Source organism: Tamandua tetradactyla, chromosome 2 (genome assembly GCF_023851605.1).
Source record: "Tamandua tetradactyla isolate mTamTet1 chromosome 2, mTamTet1.pri, whole genome shotgun sequence".
Taxonomy (NCBI): domain Eukaryota; kingdom Metazoa; phylum Chordata; class Mammalia; order Pilosa; family Myrmecophagidae; genus Tamandua; species Tamandua tetradactyla.
Genome location: NC_135328.1, coordinates 110373784 through 110395232, shown reverse-complemented (window position 1 = coordinate 110395232; position 21449 = coordinate 110373784). Strand labels below are relative to the sequence as shown.

Genomic DNA, 21449 nt, shown 5'->3' with positions numbered 1-21449 from the left:
CGGCCAGCGCCCCTCCCCAACAGGCTGCTTCCCAGAAGGGAAAGGAAAGGACTTTACCAGCAGCAGGGACTGGGCACAATCAAACGCCAATTGTGGAATTAATTAACAAATTCTGACTACTAAAAATAGGCCCCCAGCTTAGGTGAACCTGATCAAAGCGGAGGTTGCTCATTTTTGCTCCGGCACCAAGGGGGCAGGACTGACAGAAAAAGGGGGAAAAAAAAGGAAGGAAACAGAGGTTTTTGTGGCTGTGTATCTACAAAGGCTTGACTGCCTCTGGATACAGCGGGAGGACTTTTCAGGCTGCAACTGCCCCAGGCATAGGCAGAAGTGAGCTCTTTTGGGGGCTTATCTGGAGCCTGTACCTTCCCCAGGGGAGGGGTGAAGCCCCACCCAGGTGGAATCCCTCCATCAAGGAATTCAGACACCAGGGCTTGGTAATTTGAAGCCATTAAAACCAGCCTACAACCTCTCCTCTGTCTCCACCACGCCCCCAGCAGGGAGAGTCTGCCAAAGTTAAAGGTACCGCATCATCTTATGCTGGTGGGACCTGCAGTCAGGTCCCACCAGCATAAGATAAGAAAAACAGAGCCCAGAGACTTCACAGGAAAGTCTTTCAACCTGCTGCATCTCACCCTCCGGGAAAACCGACACAGGTGACTTCTTCCTCCTGATAGGAGGCCAGTCTGGTTTGGGAAAATCTGGCTGGGGTCTATAATATCTGAGTAGACCCTCCTAAGTGTGTGTCGGGGAAGGCACCACACAAGCAGCGCAAGAAACAAGAAAACAAAAACTGAAAAATTCTCCTCTGTTAAACAAAACTTAAGCTAAAAGTCCAGATAAAGCTGATCGGAATGTCAAAGAACAGACAGACAACAAATTCATCCAGCAAGAAAACCCTAGATAAAAGAAGTGAAAGCAAGCTCCAGAATAAACTAATTAAGGTAATTAAATGCCTAGACGCCAGCAAAAAATAACAAATCACACTAAGAAAATTGAAGATATGGCCCAGTCAAAGGAACAAACCAACAATTCAAATGACATACAGGAGCTGAAATAATTAATTAAGAATATACGAACAGACATAGAAAACCTCATCAAAAACCAAATCATGAATTGAGGGAGGATATAAAGAAGGCAAGGAAAGAACAAAAAGAAGAAACTGGAAGTCTGAAAAAACAAATCACAGAACTTATGGGAATGAAAGACACAGTAGAAGAGATGAAAAAACAGTGGAAACCTACAATGGTAGATTTCGAGAGACAGAACACAGAATTTCTGAACTGGAGGATGGAACACCTGAAATCCAACAAGAAACAGAAACTATAGGGAAAAAAATGGAAAAATATGAGTAGGGACTCAGGGAATTGAAAGACAATATGAAGCGCACAAATATACGTGTTGTGGGTTTCCCAGAAGGAGAAGAGAAGGGAAAAGGAGGAGAAAAACTAATGGAGGAAATTATCACTGAAAATTTCCCAACTCTTATGAAAGACTTAAAATTACAGATCCAAGAAGTGCAGCATACCCCAAAAAGAATAGATCCAAATAGACATACTCCGAGACATTTAATAATCAGAATGTCAGAGGTCAAAGAGAAAGAGAGGATCTTGAAAGCAACAAGAGAAAAGCAATCCATCACATACAAGGGAAGCCCAATGAGACTATGCGCAGATCTCTCAGCAGAAACCATGGAGGCGAGAAGACTGTGGAATGATATATTTAAATTATTAAAAGAGAAAAACTGCCAACCAAGAATTCTATATCCAGCAAAATTGTCCTTCAAAAATGAGGGAGAAATTAAAACATTTTCAGACAAAAAATCACTGAGAGAATTTGTGACCAAGAGACCAAGCTCTGCAAGAAATACTAAAGGGAACACTAGACACAGATATGAAGACAGAAGAAAGAGGTGTGGAGAAGAGTGTAGAAAGGAAGACTATGAGTAAAGGTAAAAAGAAGGAAAATTAGATATGACATATAAAATCCAGAAGGCAAAATAGTAGAAGAAAGTACTACCCATGCAGTAATAACACTGAATATTAATGGATTAAACTCTCCAATCAAAAGATACAGTCTGGCAGAATGGATTAAAAAACAGGACCCAGCTATATGCTGTCTCTACTCAAAGAACATGAGGACAAGGACACAAATGGACATTTACACACCAAGGTTTATAGCAGCATTATTAACAATTACCAAGAGATGGAAACAGCCAAAATGTCCATCAACAGACAGTTGGCTAAACAAACTGTGACATTTACATAAGATGGAATACTATGCAGCTGTAAAACAGAATAAAGTTATGAAGTATGTAACAACATGAATGGACCTTAAGGACATTATGCTGAGTGTGATTAGCCAGAAACAAAAGGACAAATACTGTATGGTCTCACTGATATGAACTGACATCAGTGAATAAACTTGGAATATTTCCTTGGTAACAGAGACCATCAGGAGATAGAAACAGGGTAAGATATTGGGTAACTGGAGCTGAAGGGATACAGATTGTGCAACAGGACTGAATATAAAAACTCAGAAATGGACAGCACAATATTACCTAACTGTAATACAATTATGTTAAAACACTGAATGAAGCTGCATATGAGAATGATAGAGGGCTGGGGCATAAATGAAATCACAAAGAAAGATAGACGATAAAGACTGAGATGGTGTAATCTAGGAATGCCTAGAATATATAACGATAGTGACTAAATGTACAAATTTAAAAAACGTTTTTGCATGAGGAAGAACAAAAGAATGTCATTACTGCAGTGTGCTGAAAATAGATGGTACTTAATAGTTTAAAATTTCAACTAATGTGTGAGACTAAAGCAAAAAATGCTTATTTGGTACAAATCTATACTTTGACTAGTGCATCTCCTAATATAACTTATGTAGATAGTTGATTGAACACCTTAAGTACATGGAACTTTGTATTGGACATGAGATTTTGTTGGTTTGTCCAGGTGATACCATGATGAATCTCAGAGCGATTTCATCAGTGAGTGGAAAAGCATTTGCCAAGTCCTGTTAGGGGAATGGTGAGAACGGGGGAAAACTCAACTTCCCCAAGCTGAATTCTTGACATTCTCACAAGCAGTGTGGACAACCAAAGCTATAGGCTGAGCCCCCAGTCTTGGGGTTTGTTCATATGAAACTTAACCCCACAGGGGATAGGTCAAGCCTACTTAAAATTAAGCCTAAGAGTCACCCCCAAGAGAACCTCTTTTGTTGCTCAGATGTGGCCTCTCTCTCCAGCCAACACAGCAAGTAGACTCACCACCCTCCCCCTGTCTACGTGGGACATGACTACCAGGGGTGCAGATCTTCCTGGCAGCATGGGACAGAAATCCCAGAATGAGCTGAGATTCAGCATCAAGGGACTGAGAAAAACTCTAGAATGAGCTGAGACCCAGCATCAACGGATTGAGAAAACCTTCTCGACCAAAAGGGGGAAGAGTGAAATGAGACAAAGTGTCAATGGCTGAGAGATTACAAACAGAGTTGAGAGGTTATCCTGGAGGTTATTCTTATGCATTAAGTAGATATCACCTTGTTATCCAAGATGTAATGGAGAGGCTGGAGGGAACTGCCTGAAAATGTAGAGCTGTGTTCCAGTAGCCATGTTTCTTGATGATGATTGTATAATGATACAATTATACAATGTGACTGTGTGATTGTGAAAACCTTGTGTCTGATGCTCCTTTTATCTACCTTATCAACAGATGAGAGGAACATATGGAATAAAATTAAATAATAGGGGGAACAAATGTTAAAATACATTTAGTTTGAAATGCTAGTGATCAATGAAAGGGATCATAAGGGGTATGGCCTGTAAAATTTTTTTTCTTTGTTATATTTTTCTATCTTTTTATTTCTTTTTCTGAATTGATGCTAATGTTCTGGGAAATGATCATGATGATGAACATGCAACTATGTGATGATATTGTGAACTGCTGAGTGTATGTGTTGGGAATGTTTGGGTTTCTTGCAATTTTTTTATTAATAAAAAATTAATAAAAAAAAAGTACAAAAAGCACAACTGTACTCCACATCAGGTTCTCAGTTAAGTGCCCAATATTTAATGCTTAATCCAATGGACTAAGACAAATATTTACTGGTTTATCAAGAAAATAAATTATCTCCTTCCTCCTGGAAAATAATCTGTGTGGAGGTAAGTGCCTGTTGATGGAATCAGCCCGTTTCTGCAGGGCCTGGTTAAAATTACAGGAAGACGGCCAGCCAGCTCTTCCTGCAGTATTTCTTTGAATTTTTCCCCTTTTTTACCTTTACAAATTTCTTGGGAACACCCCTCCCCCCCACCAAAAAAAAGAAACAAACTTGGAATGGAATCCATGTCCCTGGAAGTATAATAGGAAAGGAGAAAATAATTGGCATTTATCAAGGGCCCAGAAGTGAGAAATACTGTTCCAAGTGCTTTACATTTTAATATGCTTAAGACACACTATAAAGACATAGCTGTTCTGCCCACTCTGCAGGAATATAAAGGCGTGTAAAGATCAACTTTCCCAATACAAAGTTAAGCTAGTAAGAGGCAGTGAAGGCCTAATTTCAAATTAGCAGAAATGCTGTACCTTGCTGCTAAGGTATAATAATTGAGGCATAAGTTTTAGTGAACATTAGAATCTCCTACAAGACATATTCCTGGAATAGGGGGTGGGGGAGTGGAAGGGGACCACACTGTTACTGGAAGAGAGACAGTGTTCATTGACATCCTTCATTTTTCCTGAGGGTCCAGAAGGTCTAAGGGTCCAAAAGCTATATCCTGAAATCTCCGATTAAAAAAAAGTCCATTTACATAAATTATTTTTAAAAACAAAACTGATTTTAGCTAGGCAACCAGCTATTTTGAAAACAACCAGTCTTGAACTGAATTGAGAAATGTGTTTTTCTCTATGGTTTTGCTTACAGATCCCACCCAAAACCACTGCTTCTTCTGAGGTAAGCGCTACAGGTTGAACACCTGCCATATTCTGGATCTCTGCTTACTCGTTAGGAGAGACAGGTGTTTCCTGAATTGAAAAATTCTTGGAGCTAGAAAAGAATCAACTTTGGAGCTACCTAAAATCTCCCTGAGATTTTTAGCTGGTTCAGAGACCTGGATTCAATATTTAATTTACATTTTTGCCTTTATAAGGGTGTTTAGAGGGAAAGATAACCAATTCACAGTCTTTGAAAAGGCAACAACTTAAAAGTATAAGGGGAGGGGAGGGTGGGAAGAGGGGGAAGCAGGTTCTACAGCTTCCCAAAAGGAAACTTGGAGTTTTGCTGCTGCTGCTTCAGCAACTAGTCACTACTACTAGTCAAAATCATGAGATGCTTACAATGTGCCAAACTGCATGTAGATAATTCTCAAATAATCATCACAGCAACCATATGCATTTCATTGCTATAATTAATTACATTACACAGATGAGGACACTGAGGCTTACAGAGTGAAATTACTTGTTAAATGTCACCTAGCTTTACTCAGTTATAGTAAGCAAAGCAATTCACAACAGGGAATCCAGGACTTAACCTTTATCCAACCCTATCATCATTTGGCATCCCTTTGCTTATGGAACTATCAACAAGGAACAGATTATTTATAGTTCTTCCACTGCAATAAGAATCAAAGCTGGATAGAGAAGAGTTACCCACTTACTACCATGAGATTGATCTTGAGAAGAAGAAATTTGGGGGAACAGAATATAGATCAATCTTATCCATTCCTAAAAGCCAGAAGAAACTGGCAGAAAAGTAAAGCTTCACACAGGTGAGGATTCTCAAGGTTTCTCCAAATTCTTACAAAATATTAGGAATTTCGTGAACTATGAAGAACTGCAAGTGATGGTTACTCCCTTTTAATGACAAGAGTTGGAAATACCTTTGGTTAATGCCTGAGACTTTGGAAGTATTCATATATAAGTGTAACAAACACATAATTAAAATATACTGGGTATAATTTTTAAAATGTTTTAGTGAAATGTAATGGAAAAATAAACATTTTTCAATATTTATTTCAACACAGACACATTTCAAGTGCTTTAGATCTAAATTCTACAACTTATTTCTAAGTCTTGCAGCTAAAACTAAACTTATTTAATGGTTGTCCTTCAGTACTATATAGTAATTTGATTTTTTTTTTAATTTAGAAAATGTGGCAAGTGGCACAAACAATTGAAGCAGATATATTAAGACACAGAGACTAAACTGAAATAAGAACTAGATGTAGGTAAATTTACCTCTTGTTCCTGTTAAACGCCAAAAAAGTCTGCCTTCAGATATTCAAAATTCCTCCTACCACTATCCTGTAGCTTATGCACCAGTAATTCAGGAAATGTTTTCTTTTTTCCTAGATACGGTTACTTAATTTTAAAATAAGAATATTTTAAATAAATTCTAATGGCCCAGCTGCCGTTTTGGCAGTGAGACTGTCATACGGAGAGCCAGTGTTAAAAGATCAGATTAAGAGCCTTCAGTCCTGGCACCAAGTGACGTGCGCAGCCATGCAAGAGTGATTTTCTATGCCTCTGAAGAGACAGGAAATAGAATTCATCTTCCTCTAATAACCTGCCTCCCCACCTCCCTTCAGATTATAGTCCATCTGGCCTCAGGGTAGAAGCTCACAGAAAGCCCAGAAGAGGAAATGAGGTAGGCAATATCAGACACAGAACACCTGAGTGGCCCCCAGTTTGACAGGAACAAACATGTTGCAGCCCACACATTAAAAAACATACACACTATTAGTATTTGGAAAACCATGAATTTAAGTGGTGAGATTATGATGCCTATTCTTCCAGCCTAAAGCAGAAGAAAAAGAATTTCCAGTATCTTCCCATGGCCTTCCTCAACAGAGGACAGCTTCTTTAGTACACACCACAATAATTAGAAATTCTTCTTTTACTGGGCCTGTTCATAAAAACAACTCCACCAACATTCCAGGACCTCCTTCCACTTCTGAACATAACCCCGTAGATCGTGCAGAAATAGCATGGGAATAAATTTCTACAAGTGACTGTATAGGTCTGTGCCCATAAAGGCTGAAGTCTAATACTACCCCAGGGGCAATTCAAACTCTTCCCTGCTATCTTGGGGCCTGAGAGTTCACCCCAGTTACAGCTCTGTGAGTTACACATTCTTTCCATTCTTCCTCTCCATAAAGCAGAGCTGTTTAAGAAGAAATACACACTGGTCTGGATCAGGCAAAGGGCAGCCAGGCTTCCAAAAGAAATGCAAATATGCTCTCTGACCCCCTCACTCAACACCTCCATTTGATCTAGGCACAAGCAAATCCTGAGTAGAAATACCTGAATAAGGATAAGATGGGTGTTGATTTTATGGTCACAGCTAAAGGGGAAGAAAGGACACCATACATCCTTTGTTGTTTGTTATCCAGGGCAAATTTGAATTCAGGATGTTAACTAGCTCCACTGGGAATAAATGCCCCCAGGGGACATATACCTGATGAATGGTACCCACGGTTACTGCAACCCAATCCATTTACAACTCAATCAGAACTCACACAGGAATCCACTATTTGTAATACACGTGCATGATCAAATAGTACTGGCTGCAAGCTAACATCAGCACATGCCCACTGTGGGCAGCCAGGTGGATGGCCCCCCTGGAAAGCAGTGACAAATGCAATTACAAGAACAACTGAAAGAGTGAGAGAAAAGTGCCTGAGTGCCTTCTCCCCCAGTCCAAAACACAAAGCACTATAGCTGTAAGACAAGCAGATTTTCTATTACCTTCCTTCGCACAGCAGATCTTACCTGAGCAAGTGAAGGAGTTAATAATACAGAAGCAAAAATCAACTCTTTTCAGCATTTTACCTAAACTTTTTAACTACCAAAAGCAAGTTACCAAACAAAAAGAAAGAAAGAAAAAGCTACAAAGAAGCCACCATGTGCTAGAAACGCACCTTTCCTCATTCTAGCAGGCATGAACTTGGCGGCAGCACACATGCTGTTAGTGGTAAGCAAGAGAACCACACCCTGGGCCTTGGCAATATGCAAAGGACTTGTCACCAAAGCCCAATTTTGAGTACAGTGATACTCAAAAATGAGCCCATTGAATTCATCTTGGGTGTCTTTTCCCAAATGCACAGACAATATAAAAACTTAGGTAATAATAAGTAAGTTTTTAAAAGCTGCTGGCCAATAGTTAGATTAATTTGCTTACTATGTAAAGCCTTTCTACTTGATATACTTTCTGACAACTTTACATGCCCATTGACAAAAGTGTAAAGTAAACTCTTATCTTCCTGGCAATTTGTCAATCTACCCTATTAGATGTCATTATGACAATCATAATTTTGAACATGAGATCGTTCAATAACAGCAAAATATTTTAACAATTTAATTTTCCCTAGCACATTAGAAAGCATAGCATCATATAAATGCATTTATATTACATTCTATTCAATGTTAATAAGGTATATGAGTTGGAATGATAACACCAGATCTTAGAAATGTGAAATATAAACACCAAGGGACTGATAAAGATGGAGATTTAGTTCCACAATCCCTTTAGTGGCAAAACCACTAAAATGGCTACTTCTAACCCAGTGCCTAAAACCAACTGCCTTACCTCTTGGGACAGAAAAGGAATGACTTGTGCGCAGATAGCATTCAGTCTCTTGACAATCTCTGCCTGCAAAAATAGGAAAGGAAAGCAATAAAGAGAACAGTCAGTGGGTTACAGAGTCTTGAAATATTAACAGGATGATATTAAAACACACTTTCTATTCTAGCTGGAGTATTTCCTAAGGAAGAGGGAAAAGTATCTCATCAGGAAGCCCATTAAAAGGAGGGAGTGACAACAGTATCACATTAATAGCACAATTTATTAACCAGCATCCATCTCAAAAAGATAACCTTCAAGTATCAGCACAACACAAAAAGGCATGTAATTTTCATGACCGAAAATCAGTTTCCAAAAGCCTTCAACAGGACAGTTTTACATTTTGTTTTTTCATAAAACCCTAAGCCTTTGGAGTTCAGACAGTAAAGAAAAATTCTTCTCTACATCCCAACTTCTCAACCAGAAACTAACTAGATTTCTAAATTTGTGGTCTTTGCTTTAAAAATCACTGGGATTTTACACTTAAGTCCTCAACCTACCAAAAGAATAGCATCCAACTGACCCAAATTAGTTGATTAATTTGGATTCTTAGTAATTTAATTAGTTAGGAAATAGGATGTTCTCTTCACCCATAAAAATTTTCAAACATGTTCCAACAGGGTTTTCAGTGTGTAGAGGTCTAGAATATGTTAAAATTTTACTCTCCTAAGCAGCAAATAAGTGTATATACATATATGGAGACTATGCTTGGGAACATTATCTTTGTACCATACATCCACAAAAGTTCCAACAATGCCAGATAACAGAGTTTATTTTCTAGTAATTTGGGAAGTACAGCATTTTTACACCAATAGGATGCTGAAGAGTTTTTAAAAAAATGTTACTACTACATGTTTTCTTTAAAAAGCTACCCAGCACTTCACCAGTGGTCATCTTAATTTGTGTTTTCAGACGGCATCTTCTATATTTTGGTATGTGATGTGTGAACACATAGTTTTTTTATATATGTACATACCAAATAGCTTACAGCTTTAACGATGGGGTAGGGAAGAAAGCTAAGGTGAGAAGTGTTGAGAGGCAGGAAAAGCAAAGCAATTACTATTCCTGAGAATTTCTTAAATTACATCCAAGGTCAGTTCCTTATTTTAGGAGAGGACAAAAATGCTCTTTTTCTTGCTAAATCATTACCAAAACGACAGCGACACTCGACTTGTGCACTCGAGGTTTCCCTCTTGCATCAGCAACCTTTCTGACTTTGTAGCTAGCAATCTTTAAATGCCAGAATCTTAAAATATTTGCCAGCCAACAGAAAATACAAATTCACCGTGAAGTTTCAAACCTAAGCTCTTCATTCCAGCCTGCATTCCTTATAGGATGGACAAAAACCCAGCATCAGTGAGTAAGAACCCAACTGTGCTGACCTGATTTAATTTACTGCACTGGCCCCATGGAGCATTTAGCTATCCTTTAAGAATGCTTAAACCACCATGAAAAGCTGCAATGGGAATCACCAAACCACTCTCCACCTGGAAGAACATAGCACAATGGTTATGGGGTGAAATTCCAGGGTGAGCTAAGAAAATAGAGTAGCATTCAGCAGGCTGAAAACAGTGTCTCAAAGGCATTTGGTTGTTAAGCTTTTTGTAGGGAGAGGTAGAAGGGGAGAAAATAAAAGATAATGAGACACTTTGGGGCAAACCAAACTGATGATTCTAATGCTTAGAACCATCTGCCAAGCATATTTTCCTCATTATGTTGTTTACATAAATAAAATAGTCCCTTGCTAGGAGGGTTGAAAAATGTGTGGGCACATAAGAAAATGGAGTTCTTTAGCTTGCCTACATAATCTAGGCAATAAAAACTACTCTAAGGAAACTTACTCATCCAGCAAACTAAAGACCAAAGCGTATATGCTCCTCAATTTTTGACCTAGGCATTGTAAGTCTGGGCAACTATGAAAAAAATTCTACATTTTCTTAAAAATAAATTCAAAATGGAGGAAAACTTTTTATGATCCATGTATGTTTATACACATAAGTAAAAGGGGCGAGGAAACCTTCCACACCTTTTTTTAAAGGTCTTCTTTTGTTTAAAAGACTTCTCAATTTCTTTAAGTTGTCATGCGAATGGATTTTCATGGATAGGCTAATTGGCGGGGGTGAGGTAGGTGGGTGGGTGGGTGTGAGATGTGTGTGTGATTTCATAAAATTAAGCAGGTCATTCCTCACTTTGAAAGCTCAAGTTGTCTCGGAAACACTGCTGCTTCCATGGTCATCTAATTTTGCCTCTTTTGTCCCATAGGACCAGCCCTAGGGAGGCATCATTTATTTACAGGGCTTTCCACTGGGCTTCAGTGATCAGCCAATAATACTGTGGACACACACTTCTAATGGCCTATGTTTTGAAACTGAGTCTAATCTAATGGTGTGAGGCCCAAACTCCTTTTCCAGCACAGCCATTAAAGGATGTAGGTTATTGCTGTTGTCACCATTGATATTTGTCATTGTAATGTAATTAGGGCCCTAAAATGATGCATTACAGCCCTTGGCACAGCTTCTATTAAAATCTTTTCTTCTGCTCACTGAACTGCGATCTGCTTTCTGATGTATAACAGACAGACAGCTTTAGGGTAAGGAGCAGATTCATCAAAGAAGTATTTTTCAGCTTTGGGCAAAGAGAGCGGGGAAAAGGCAACCTAGAAGGAAAAGCACTAGGGGAGAAAACGCCACAATGTGCATTTGAATTTCATCTGATCACTTGAAATTCTGATTGCATCCGATGAATCCTGCTTAGACAATATATTTCCAGTCTCTGAATCACATGGTTAATCAGGGCTCTAATCTGCTATCCATCAACCTATGCCAGCACTGTACTTCCAATCAGATTTATAGGTGATATGGGTCATGCATCCCTGAGCAAGTACATTCACAGATACCCCCATTTAAACAGGAAGATACTGAAATACTGCTGTTAGGTTTACTGGATATTATAATGATATACAATGCTTTATGGACACGCTAAACTACTACTACTTTTAGATGCTCACGATGTTCCAAAATAGTATCCATAGTCCCAAGAAAAGGACAATCCTTCATGACAAAATATAACAAAGGTCATTTTTGTGGCCATAAATTTTTTTTTGGACACTTCTATTACGTCTTCCCCTATACATCAAGATATTCATTTTTAAATATAAAATAAAAAGGTCCACAAAATATTTTCCTAAGCTCACTAGCATTCTATTTCCTCCTCCTACAATTTTCCACCTTCCAATAAAACAAGAAAAATGAATACCAGGCCCACCCCACTACCAGAAAAAAAGAAACTTAGCTTGGAAAAATATTTAAGAAAAAGTTAACTTGAATATCACTTGGCATGTAAATGCCAACAGGCTAAATCTAAAGCAGTGATGGACAAGAAGACTGGGAGCATGACTATTTAGTAATTAAATAGGAAAAGACCAAGAATTATTTTTCATCACTTCTTCTTCACTCTCCAATTCAAAAATCACTGAGAAATTTATTAATTACATTGCATCTTGGGAAACCAATGCCCATACATGAAAAGAATGTCACAATTAAACCACTAGATTTTCACATTTTCTTACACTTTCTTTATCACATAAATTTTGCTGGTCATTTAAAAGTAAGACAAAAAACTGTGTAGGTCACAGCAGCTCAACAGGCAGAGTTCTCACCTGCCATACCAGACACCCAGGTTCAATTCCTGGTGCCTGCCCAGGTTAAAAAAAAAAAAAAAAATCCAAATTTTTATTTAGAGTATTTCTACCCAATTTTCTTTCCTAAAATAACTAAACAAATTTTATCTTAATGAAATAATGAACTTAAGAAAATGTCAATAACTTCATTTTCAGCAATAATCAAAGATATCTATCATAAACAGCAATTGTTAGCTTAAAATAACATTTCATGAGGTTTTCAGTCTTTCATCAAAAAAGGAACAATATACTACATACGCATTGTTGAAACAAACAGAATAACAAGACATTATTAGGAGACCATTTCAACAGCCAACTGAAAAAAAAAGCAATTACAGTATCAGGAAAACATTCCTGAAGAACAGGATTTCATGACTAATTTATTTTTTATAGCAGTTTGACAAATTTTTATTTAAAATATGAATCTATTTTATCAGGAACATACACCCACCTCTTATACACAAACACTTTCTTAAAAGGTTAAGAAAAATTCCTACTTATCCTGCTTGAAATTCTTTTTGGAATAAACACAAATAAATCTTGTAATCCTTTCCATCTCCCTCAATTCACCAATACAGAATCAAGACAATTTTTAACATCAATCAAAAAATAAAGTATCTTGATTTGTTCATTGATTTGTTCCAAATTTTCTGAAAAACCTGCCCACTTCTAGAAGTGATACTACTTAGCCCCTATATTAAAAAGTCAAAGGACTAATGGGAAACTCTGACTTAAAAACAGTACAGAGTAAATATGGAAAAGTATTCAAGTAGTGTTATTTCTCTAAACTGGCAACTCAGTTTTTATCTTGTCATAAAAACTCAACTTTACAAAAAAGGATAAAAACAAAACTCATCTAGCACATATTAAAAAAAAAGACTGGAATAAGACAGAGAGATTTAAACCAAAGGTACTGGCAACATTGCTGGCAAGTTGGAACATCAGATGCCAAATTTTAATTTAGCTCAGGTGTTTATTTTGCACAAAACATTTAACATTGCTTAATAAGGCAATAAAATGAAGCGATAATACTATCAGAATCAATTTAATAGGACATCTACTGGTTTCCTGAAGTACTGATTTCAAACTATCAAGACTTTTTGCAAGGTCTTAAGGTTATTTTTAAAAGCTGTCCCCCTCCAACTTCTTCCAACAAGAGAAAAGAATTCTCTAAGGGATGCTCAACTCTTTTTAAACATATGAAAATGCCAATTTATAAATCCATGTTTTATACCTCCTCCAAAATAAGTTTAAGACAGTGATGATACTGCTGTTGTAATAACACAAGTAATGTCAACCTGCTTTGTATTTCAAATACATATTTATGGTATTTTACTGCATAGCAAATGTACCATAAAGTATCCATTGCACAGATCAGTTAATTGAATACCCTCAAGTACCCCATTTGTTTGTCCTAATAGGATATATGTGTGCTGCCTGTGGTGCTAGTGTAGGGAAACAGAACAATGTCTTCCTGAAGAGATTCGCAGTATACATACATTTTATGCAACTATTCCAATCTGTTACCAAAGATGAAACTTGATCTTACTGAAGCATCTTTACAGTGGCTAAAAATGAACGTCCTTTCTCTCACATCAAGCTTTTTAGAAGGTAGTTTTAAAAGGAAATCCTAGATAGATGCCTATTATCCTAACACATATCTTCTGGGCTCTGGTTATTGTGTTTAAATACTGCACAAAAAGTTAAGCAACTGAGAGAGCAATATATTATCAAGATTGAGAATGAAGATGCTTGTGCTAGAAGTCCAATTATTCATACAAGGTCAAATCTTTTCAGTTGTCAAAAATGAAAACTGTGAAAAACACTGTCACCAATGTTAACATGGTTATATAATCAGCTCCTCCACCAGAGGGGAGGAGCAGGGAAAAAGGAGGTAAAAAAAAAAACAAACAAAAAAGTTGGGAGGGAAAAGGGGGATGTGTGAGGGAATAGGGAAAGAAAGGAGTCTTTGGTGAGCTTAATACACAAAATAAGAGGATGCTGGTTAGCAAACTTGATCACTAAGGCACCCAAGCACCACAAGCGCTTTTTTTCCTAGCACTCCTCTGTAGGTAAGTCCCAGCAAGCACTACCAGCTACATTCTGGTTTCTATTTCTTCCTTTTCTCTCTAACCCTGTCCTTCTCTCTCTGTGTTCTGTTGTTCTGTTTTTGCCATACTCTTTGCTACTGTCATAAATGTACAGGTGTCTTTGAATGGTGAGTTACAATTAAGTATTTTCATACTTAGCCCTAGTAGTGGGAATAAATATTTCTTGTGCCCACTGTAGGTGAAGGTCATTCATCTTGATTTTTCCAATATAATCTCTAAGATCAAAGTAATGTGAGAAACACCCAAAGAAAGAGGAAATTTAGATACTGGAATAAATTAGGGGGTAAAATAAAAAAAAAAATAAAAAATAACACCTCACCACTTTCTCTTCAAGAAGGCCTATCTCGACTTCCGGGAAGATGGCTGACTAGAATAGCTCGAGATTAGCCCTGCTCCACGGAAAAGTTAGAGAAGGGACAGGAGGGCGAATGAGGCGGCAATTAAGGAGAGCAGCTGACACAGAACAGCCTTCTGCACCACATGCAGGAGCCCTGGTTGCAAGGTCAAGGAACTGAGAGGCAAAAAGCTGGAGCCTGACATGGACCTGACATGGATGGGCAAAGCTGGCGGGACTGCACAGACGGGAGCTCGGGACCCAGGACACATTCCTTGGACACGCTACCCTCACCAGAACAGGGCCATGACTGGGAAAGTAGCCCACAACCCATGCTCCTGAACCTCTCATCCCCCGCTCAAATTCCCCACGCTCCAGATGCCCCCACCCCACTAGCCCCCAGTGCACGTACCTGCCCCATACCCCCAGCCCAAGTGTAGCCCAATCCAACTTTCCTGCACCCCTACCAAGCACTACCTCACGCTCCCTGTCCCCTGCAGGCTGTGGCTGCGGGCACTAACCTCCAAACTTAGGCTACCACCACCCCCTACCCATAGTGTTGCACAACCTCACCCCACCCTCCCTGAGCTCAGGGGATCCATTTACGGTACACCCAGGCACAATGCATGTGCACAGAACCCCCAATCATGCCATTCAGCTCTGGGAACCATACTTTACAGCAGTCCTAAAACCACACCTGCGCACAGCCCTCAGCCTCACTTCCCAGCTCTGAGAAAGTGCCGACATGTGCAGCCGGGTCAACATCTGTGCCCAATCCACAAAAGCATAATGTTGACCTGCTGCACAGCTCTACACATGCACACAAAGGGCCCCATGCCTTAGACCAGCTAACATCAGGGTTACGCCCCTCAAACTGGTACACCTGCACAGCTACATCCTCCCTGGTCGCTGGGCACCCACGTTCAGAAGCATCAGCGTTAACATCCCAAACTGCGCCCATACAAACAAATCATGCCCTGAAACAAATCATTGTACTGAGTGCTCCACACCATGCCCTGCTCCCTCCTGTACAACCATCCTTCAAACAAAAGGCCTTAAACTACAGAAAGAAATCAACTCCCAAAGTATATCAATCCAAGATATTTACATGCCATGAAGACAGTAGAAGATCACTAAACACATCACATTGCAGACAGATATAGCCCAGCCTAATGACCAAACTAAAACACCAGAGCAGACACAGACATTGGAACTAATCAAAGATGTTCATACAACTCTACTTAATAAAATAAGTGTGATAGCAAATGACATAAAGAAGATCAAGAAGACAGTAGAAGAGTACAAAGAGGAATCTGAAAGAATAAATAGAAAAATAGTGGAAATCACAGAGATTAAAGACTGTTGACCAAATAAAAAACATACTACAGGCACACAACACCAGATTTGAAGAGACAGAATAAAGAATAAGTGATATAGAGGATAGGATAATTGACTTCCAAGACTCAAAACAGCAAATGGCAAAAAAGATGGAAAAAATTGAGTAGGAACTCAGGGAAACGATACACAAAACAGAGTGCACAAATACAAGATTCACTGGTGTCCTAGAAGGAAAAGAAAGGAATAAAGGGCTAGGAAGAATAATAGTTGAGGATATAATGGGGGAAAACTTTCCAAACCTCACAAAGGATATAAATATATAAGTCAAAGAAGCCCAAAGAACTCCAAACAGAATAAATCCAAATAGGCCTTCCCAAAGGCATATACTAATCAGTCTGTCAAACGCTGAAGAGAAGCAGAAAATCCTGAAAGTGGCAAGAGAAAAACAATCTACTACATACAAGGGAAATCAAATAAGACTGAGTTCAGACTATTCAAATAGCATCCTGGAGGCGAGAAGCAGTGTTATAATATATTCAAGATCCTGAAAGAGAAAGATTTCCAGGCACAAATTCTGTACCCAGCCAAACTGTCCTTCAAAACTGAGGGAAAGATTAAAGTTTCCACAGACAAAGAAGTCCTGAAAAAATATGTCAACAAGAAACCAGCCCTATAAGAAATACTAAAAGGAATTCTGTCAGCTGAAAAACAAAAAATAAGACAGGAGAAGGAGGGCCGGAGGAGGGCACACAGAATTGAAGAGTACTACTAAGGGTAATTTAAAGAACAGAAAGAGAAAAGAATATATAGATCTGACAAATAAAATAAAAAAGAGAAAATGGTGGAATCAAGAAGCATGTCTTCAGTAATAATTTTGAATGTTAATGGACTAAACTTACCAATTAAAAGATACAGATTTACAGATTGAAAGAATGGATTAAGAAACATAATCCAGCTATGCTGCTTACAAGAGACTCACCTTAGACACAAGGATACACATATACTGAAAGTGAAAGAATGGAAAAAGATTTTCCACACAAGTTGTAAGCAAAAGAAAGCAGGAGTAGCTATACTAATATCAGACAAAAAAGACTTTAAATGTAAAGACATCATAAGAGACAAAGAAGGACACTATGTACTAATTAAAGGGTCAATTCACAAAGAAGAATAAATGTTCATGGCTGGTCCCAATCAAGGAGCTCCAAAATACATGAGACAGACATTGGCAAAATTGAAGGGAGCGACAGACGTTTCAACAATAACAGTAGGAGACTTAAATATACCGCTCTCCTCTACAGACAGAATAACCAGACAGAAGATCAACAAGGAAACAGAAGTTAAATAACTTGATAAATGAATTAGACCTAACAGACATATTTAGATCACTGTACCCCAAAGCAGAAGGTTATACATTTTTCTCTAGTATGCATGGAACATTCTCCAGGATAGATCATATGCTGGGGCACAAAACAGGCCTTTATAAATTTAAAAGCACTGAAATTATTCAAAGCGCTTTCTTGATCACAATGGGATGAAGGTGGATCTCAATAACCACCAAAGAATGAGAACATTCACAAATACATGGACATTAAATAACACACTCTTAAACAACCAGTTGGTTAAAGAAGAAATTGCTAGAGAAATCAGCAGCTATCTGGAGATGAATGAAAATGAGAATACAACTTATCAGAACTTACGGGATGTGGCAACGGCTGCGCGGAGAGGGAAATTTATTGTACTAAATGCTTATATTAAAAAACAAGAGAGAGAAAAAAAATCGAGGACTTAATAGTAAATCTGGAGGAATTTGAGAAAGAGCAGCAAACTTACCCCAAAGTAAAAAGGAGAAGAAAGGAGAAGAGAAATAACAAAGATTATAGCAGAGATAAATGAATCAGAGAACAAAAGAATAATAGAAAGAATCAATAAAACCAAAGTTGGTTCTTTGAGAAAATCAATAAAATTGATGGGTCACTAGCAAGAATGACAAAGAAAGAAACCGAGAGGATACAAATAAACAAAATCAGAAATGAGAAGGGGTGTGTTACCCCTTTCTTCAGGTGTGTAACCTGAAGAAATAAAAGAAACCATAAGAGGATACAACTATACGCCAAAAACTAAACAACTTAGATGAAATGGACAATTCCTGGGAACACACAAACAAACTACACCGATTCAGGAAGAAATAGAAGATCTCAACAAACCAATTACAAGTAAAGAGATTCAATCAGTCATCAAAAATCTTCCTACGAAGAAAAGCCCAGGGCCAGATGGCTTCACAGGGCAATTTTATCAAACATTCCAGAAAGAACTAACACCAATCCCGCTCAAACTTTTCCCAAAAGTTTAAAAAAAAGGAACTCCACGTAACTTATTTTACGAAGCTAATATCATTTTAGTACCAAAACTGGGTAAAGATGTTATTTGCAAAGGAGATCTAAATAGGTAGAAAGACATTCCTTGCTCATGGATAGGAAGGCTAAATATAGTTAACATGTCAACTCTCCACAAATCGAGCTACAGATTCAACATAGTATCAATAAAAATTCCAACAACGTACTTTGAAGATTTGGAAAAGCTAACTACCAAATTCATCTGGAAGGGAAAGAGATCCCAAATAGCTAAAAGCATCCTAAAAACGAAGAACGAACTGGGAAGATTAATATTTCCTGACTTAAAAACCTATTATAAAGCCACACTGGTCAAAACAGCATGGTAGCGGCACAAAGACAGAAGCACTGACCAATGCAAATTGAGAGTGCAGAAATAGACCACCAAATCTATGGTCAACTGATTTTTGACAAGGCCCCCAAATCCTATGAACTGGAACAAAATAGCCTTTTCAATAACAGGGCATGGAAGAACTGGATATCAACAGCCAAGAGAATGAAAGAGAACCCCATCTTACACCCCTCACAAAAATTAACTCAAAGTGGATCAAACACCTAAATATAAGAACTAGCACCATAAAGCTTCTAGAAGAAAATGCAAGGAAACATCTTCAAGAGCTGTTAATATGAGGTAGCTTCCTAAACTTTACACCCAAAGCAAAAACGACAAAAGAAAAAACAGATAAATGGGAGCTCCTCAAAATCAAATGCTTCTGCACTTCAAAAGACTTTGTCAAAAAGGCAGCCAACTCAACGGGAGAAAATATTTGGAAATCACATATCAGACAAAGGTTTGATTTCCTGTATATACAAAGAAATCATACAACTCAACAACAAAAGAACAAACAACCCAATTATAAAATGGGCTAAAGATATGAAGAAGGCATTTTTTCTGAAGAGCAAATACTGATGGCTTAAAAGCACATGAAGAGATGCTCATTTTCACTGCCTATAAGGGAAATGCAGATCAAGACTACAATGAGATACTACCTCACACCTGTAAGAATGGCTGCTATTAAACAAACAGGAACCTATAAATGTTGGGGAGGATGTGGAGAAACTAGGACACTTATGCACTGCAGGTGGGAATGAATAATGGTGCAGTCACTATGGAAGACTGTTTGGCGGTTCCTTAGGAAACTAAATATCAAGTTGCCCTATGATCCAGCAATATACTTGGTATATACCCAGAAGAGCTGAAAGCAACGACGCAAACAGACATTTGCACATCGATGTTCATAGCAGCATTATTCACAATCACCAAAAGATGGAAACAAACCAAATGCCCATCAACAGATGAGTGAATCAACAAAATGTGGTATGTACACACAATGCAATATTATGCAGCAGTGAGGCAAAATGATGTACTGAAGCACTTGACAAGATGGATGAGGTTTGAGGAAATAATGCTGAGTGAAATTAGCCAGACACAAATGGACAGATACTATATGATTCCACTTTTATGACCAGCATAAAGGTATATTCAGAGGCTTTTAATACAGAATATAGGGGACTTAGAGATACATAGAAGTTAGAGATGGGTGGACCATTAGCTAATGAGATTGAACTCCAATGTAAGGGAATAGATAGGAGCAAAGGTGATTCTCTAGTGGGTCTAGAAGTAATATTACCATATTGAAGATGAACAAGATTGAAAGGGGTTGTATAGACCTAAGTGTCCCACTGATTCCACTAGAAATATGAATGAGTGAATTCTCATAAGAATTACTTCTAAGATATGATTCATATATAAAGAGTGTTTAAGTTCTGGATACAGGGGGAAAACTGCTATTGCATGCTATGAGCTATGTTCAAAAGGAAACCATCAGCGCTACCACAGCAACAGCAGAGGTAAATAATGGGGGGAGGGACAAGAGTTAAGAGGAGGTTTAGATTTCCTATTGGGTAAGGTGTGTTTATTGAGTTTCTGTCTCATGGGAACAACGAAATTATCTAAAATTGAGAATGCTGATGGACTGTGGACTTTGGGCCTTCTACTTGATGCCTGATGAATGCTGGTGGCTGAAGAATGCACTGACAGAAAAGTAGATTGACGAACGATGGTGTATTCTTATGAACAAAGGTTGTGCTGCTACATAAAAAGAACGATGTCATGAGGCATGCAACGATGTGAATGAAGATGTGAGACAAAATAAGCCAGAAACAAAACAACAACAACAGTATGGTCACCTTTAGAAAATGCTTATAAAGAAACAGGGGCTTAGACTGTAAGCTTTTAGAAAAGACACATTAAGTCCAGAGTGGTGATTATTATTTCTGGATTTTGAGAGGCTGTTTTATATAAAACCTAATATTTAGAGTTAAGAACGAAGCCAAACAGGTTGGGTTAAAGTAATTCAAAACATAGGGTAAGGAAGACAATGTCTGTATTTTAGAACCACACATATTCTTTGAGACCAATGGAAGAAAGGTTTATTTGATCTGGAAATGAAATTTTCTGTAGTGCACAATCTAATTCAACCTATCTGTACAGCTCATTTGAACAACTGAAACACAGAATAAGAAAGAGGTCCTTAAATTCTTTATAGATTCTTGTAATGCCCGGGAACATCCTAGAGTCTATTAAGCAGATAATCAAAAAGCACTGGCAAAGTCTCCTGAGGGAGGGGAAAAAGAATATGAAACTATTAAACCTCACCATCAGGGAACCCCCTGATAATTGTGTCAAACTTTAGGGACACCCAAATCAATGGACCATGCCCTCGATCATGAGGCTTACTCTTGTGACACTTATGTAGGTAGCGGAGAAGCTTAGACTACCTATAGACATGTCTAAGAGCTACTTCTGGACGACCTCTATTGTTGCTCAGATGTGGCCTCAGCCTCTCTAAGTCCAACTCTGCAAGTGAAATCATTGCCCTCTCCCCTACATGGGACACGACACCCAGGGCTGAAAGTCTCCTCGGCAACATGGGAGATAACTCCCAGAGATAAATCCAGATCTG

General features: G+C 38.3%; 1 protein-coding gene across 8 annotated transcripts in view; it reads right to left on the bottom strand.

The window, feature by feature from the left end:
* LOC143673677 (transducin-like enhancer protein 4) overlaps nt 1–21449 on the bottom strand; it is a 161745-nt gene that overhangs the window by 114402 nt on the left and 25894 nt on the right. For all 8 annotated transcript variants that reach the window (XR_013170508.1, XM_077148492.1, XM_077148488.1 and 5 more), the window contains exon 5: nt 8599–8661. Coding sequence is in view for 7 of the 8 variants with exons in the window: in XM_077148492.1 (XP_077004607.1) it covers nt 8599–8661 (63 nt within the window). In the remaining variant the exon portion in view is untranslated. The remainder of the gene's footprint in view (nt 1–8598; nt 8662–21449) is intronic.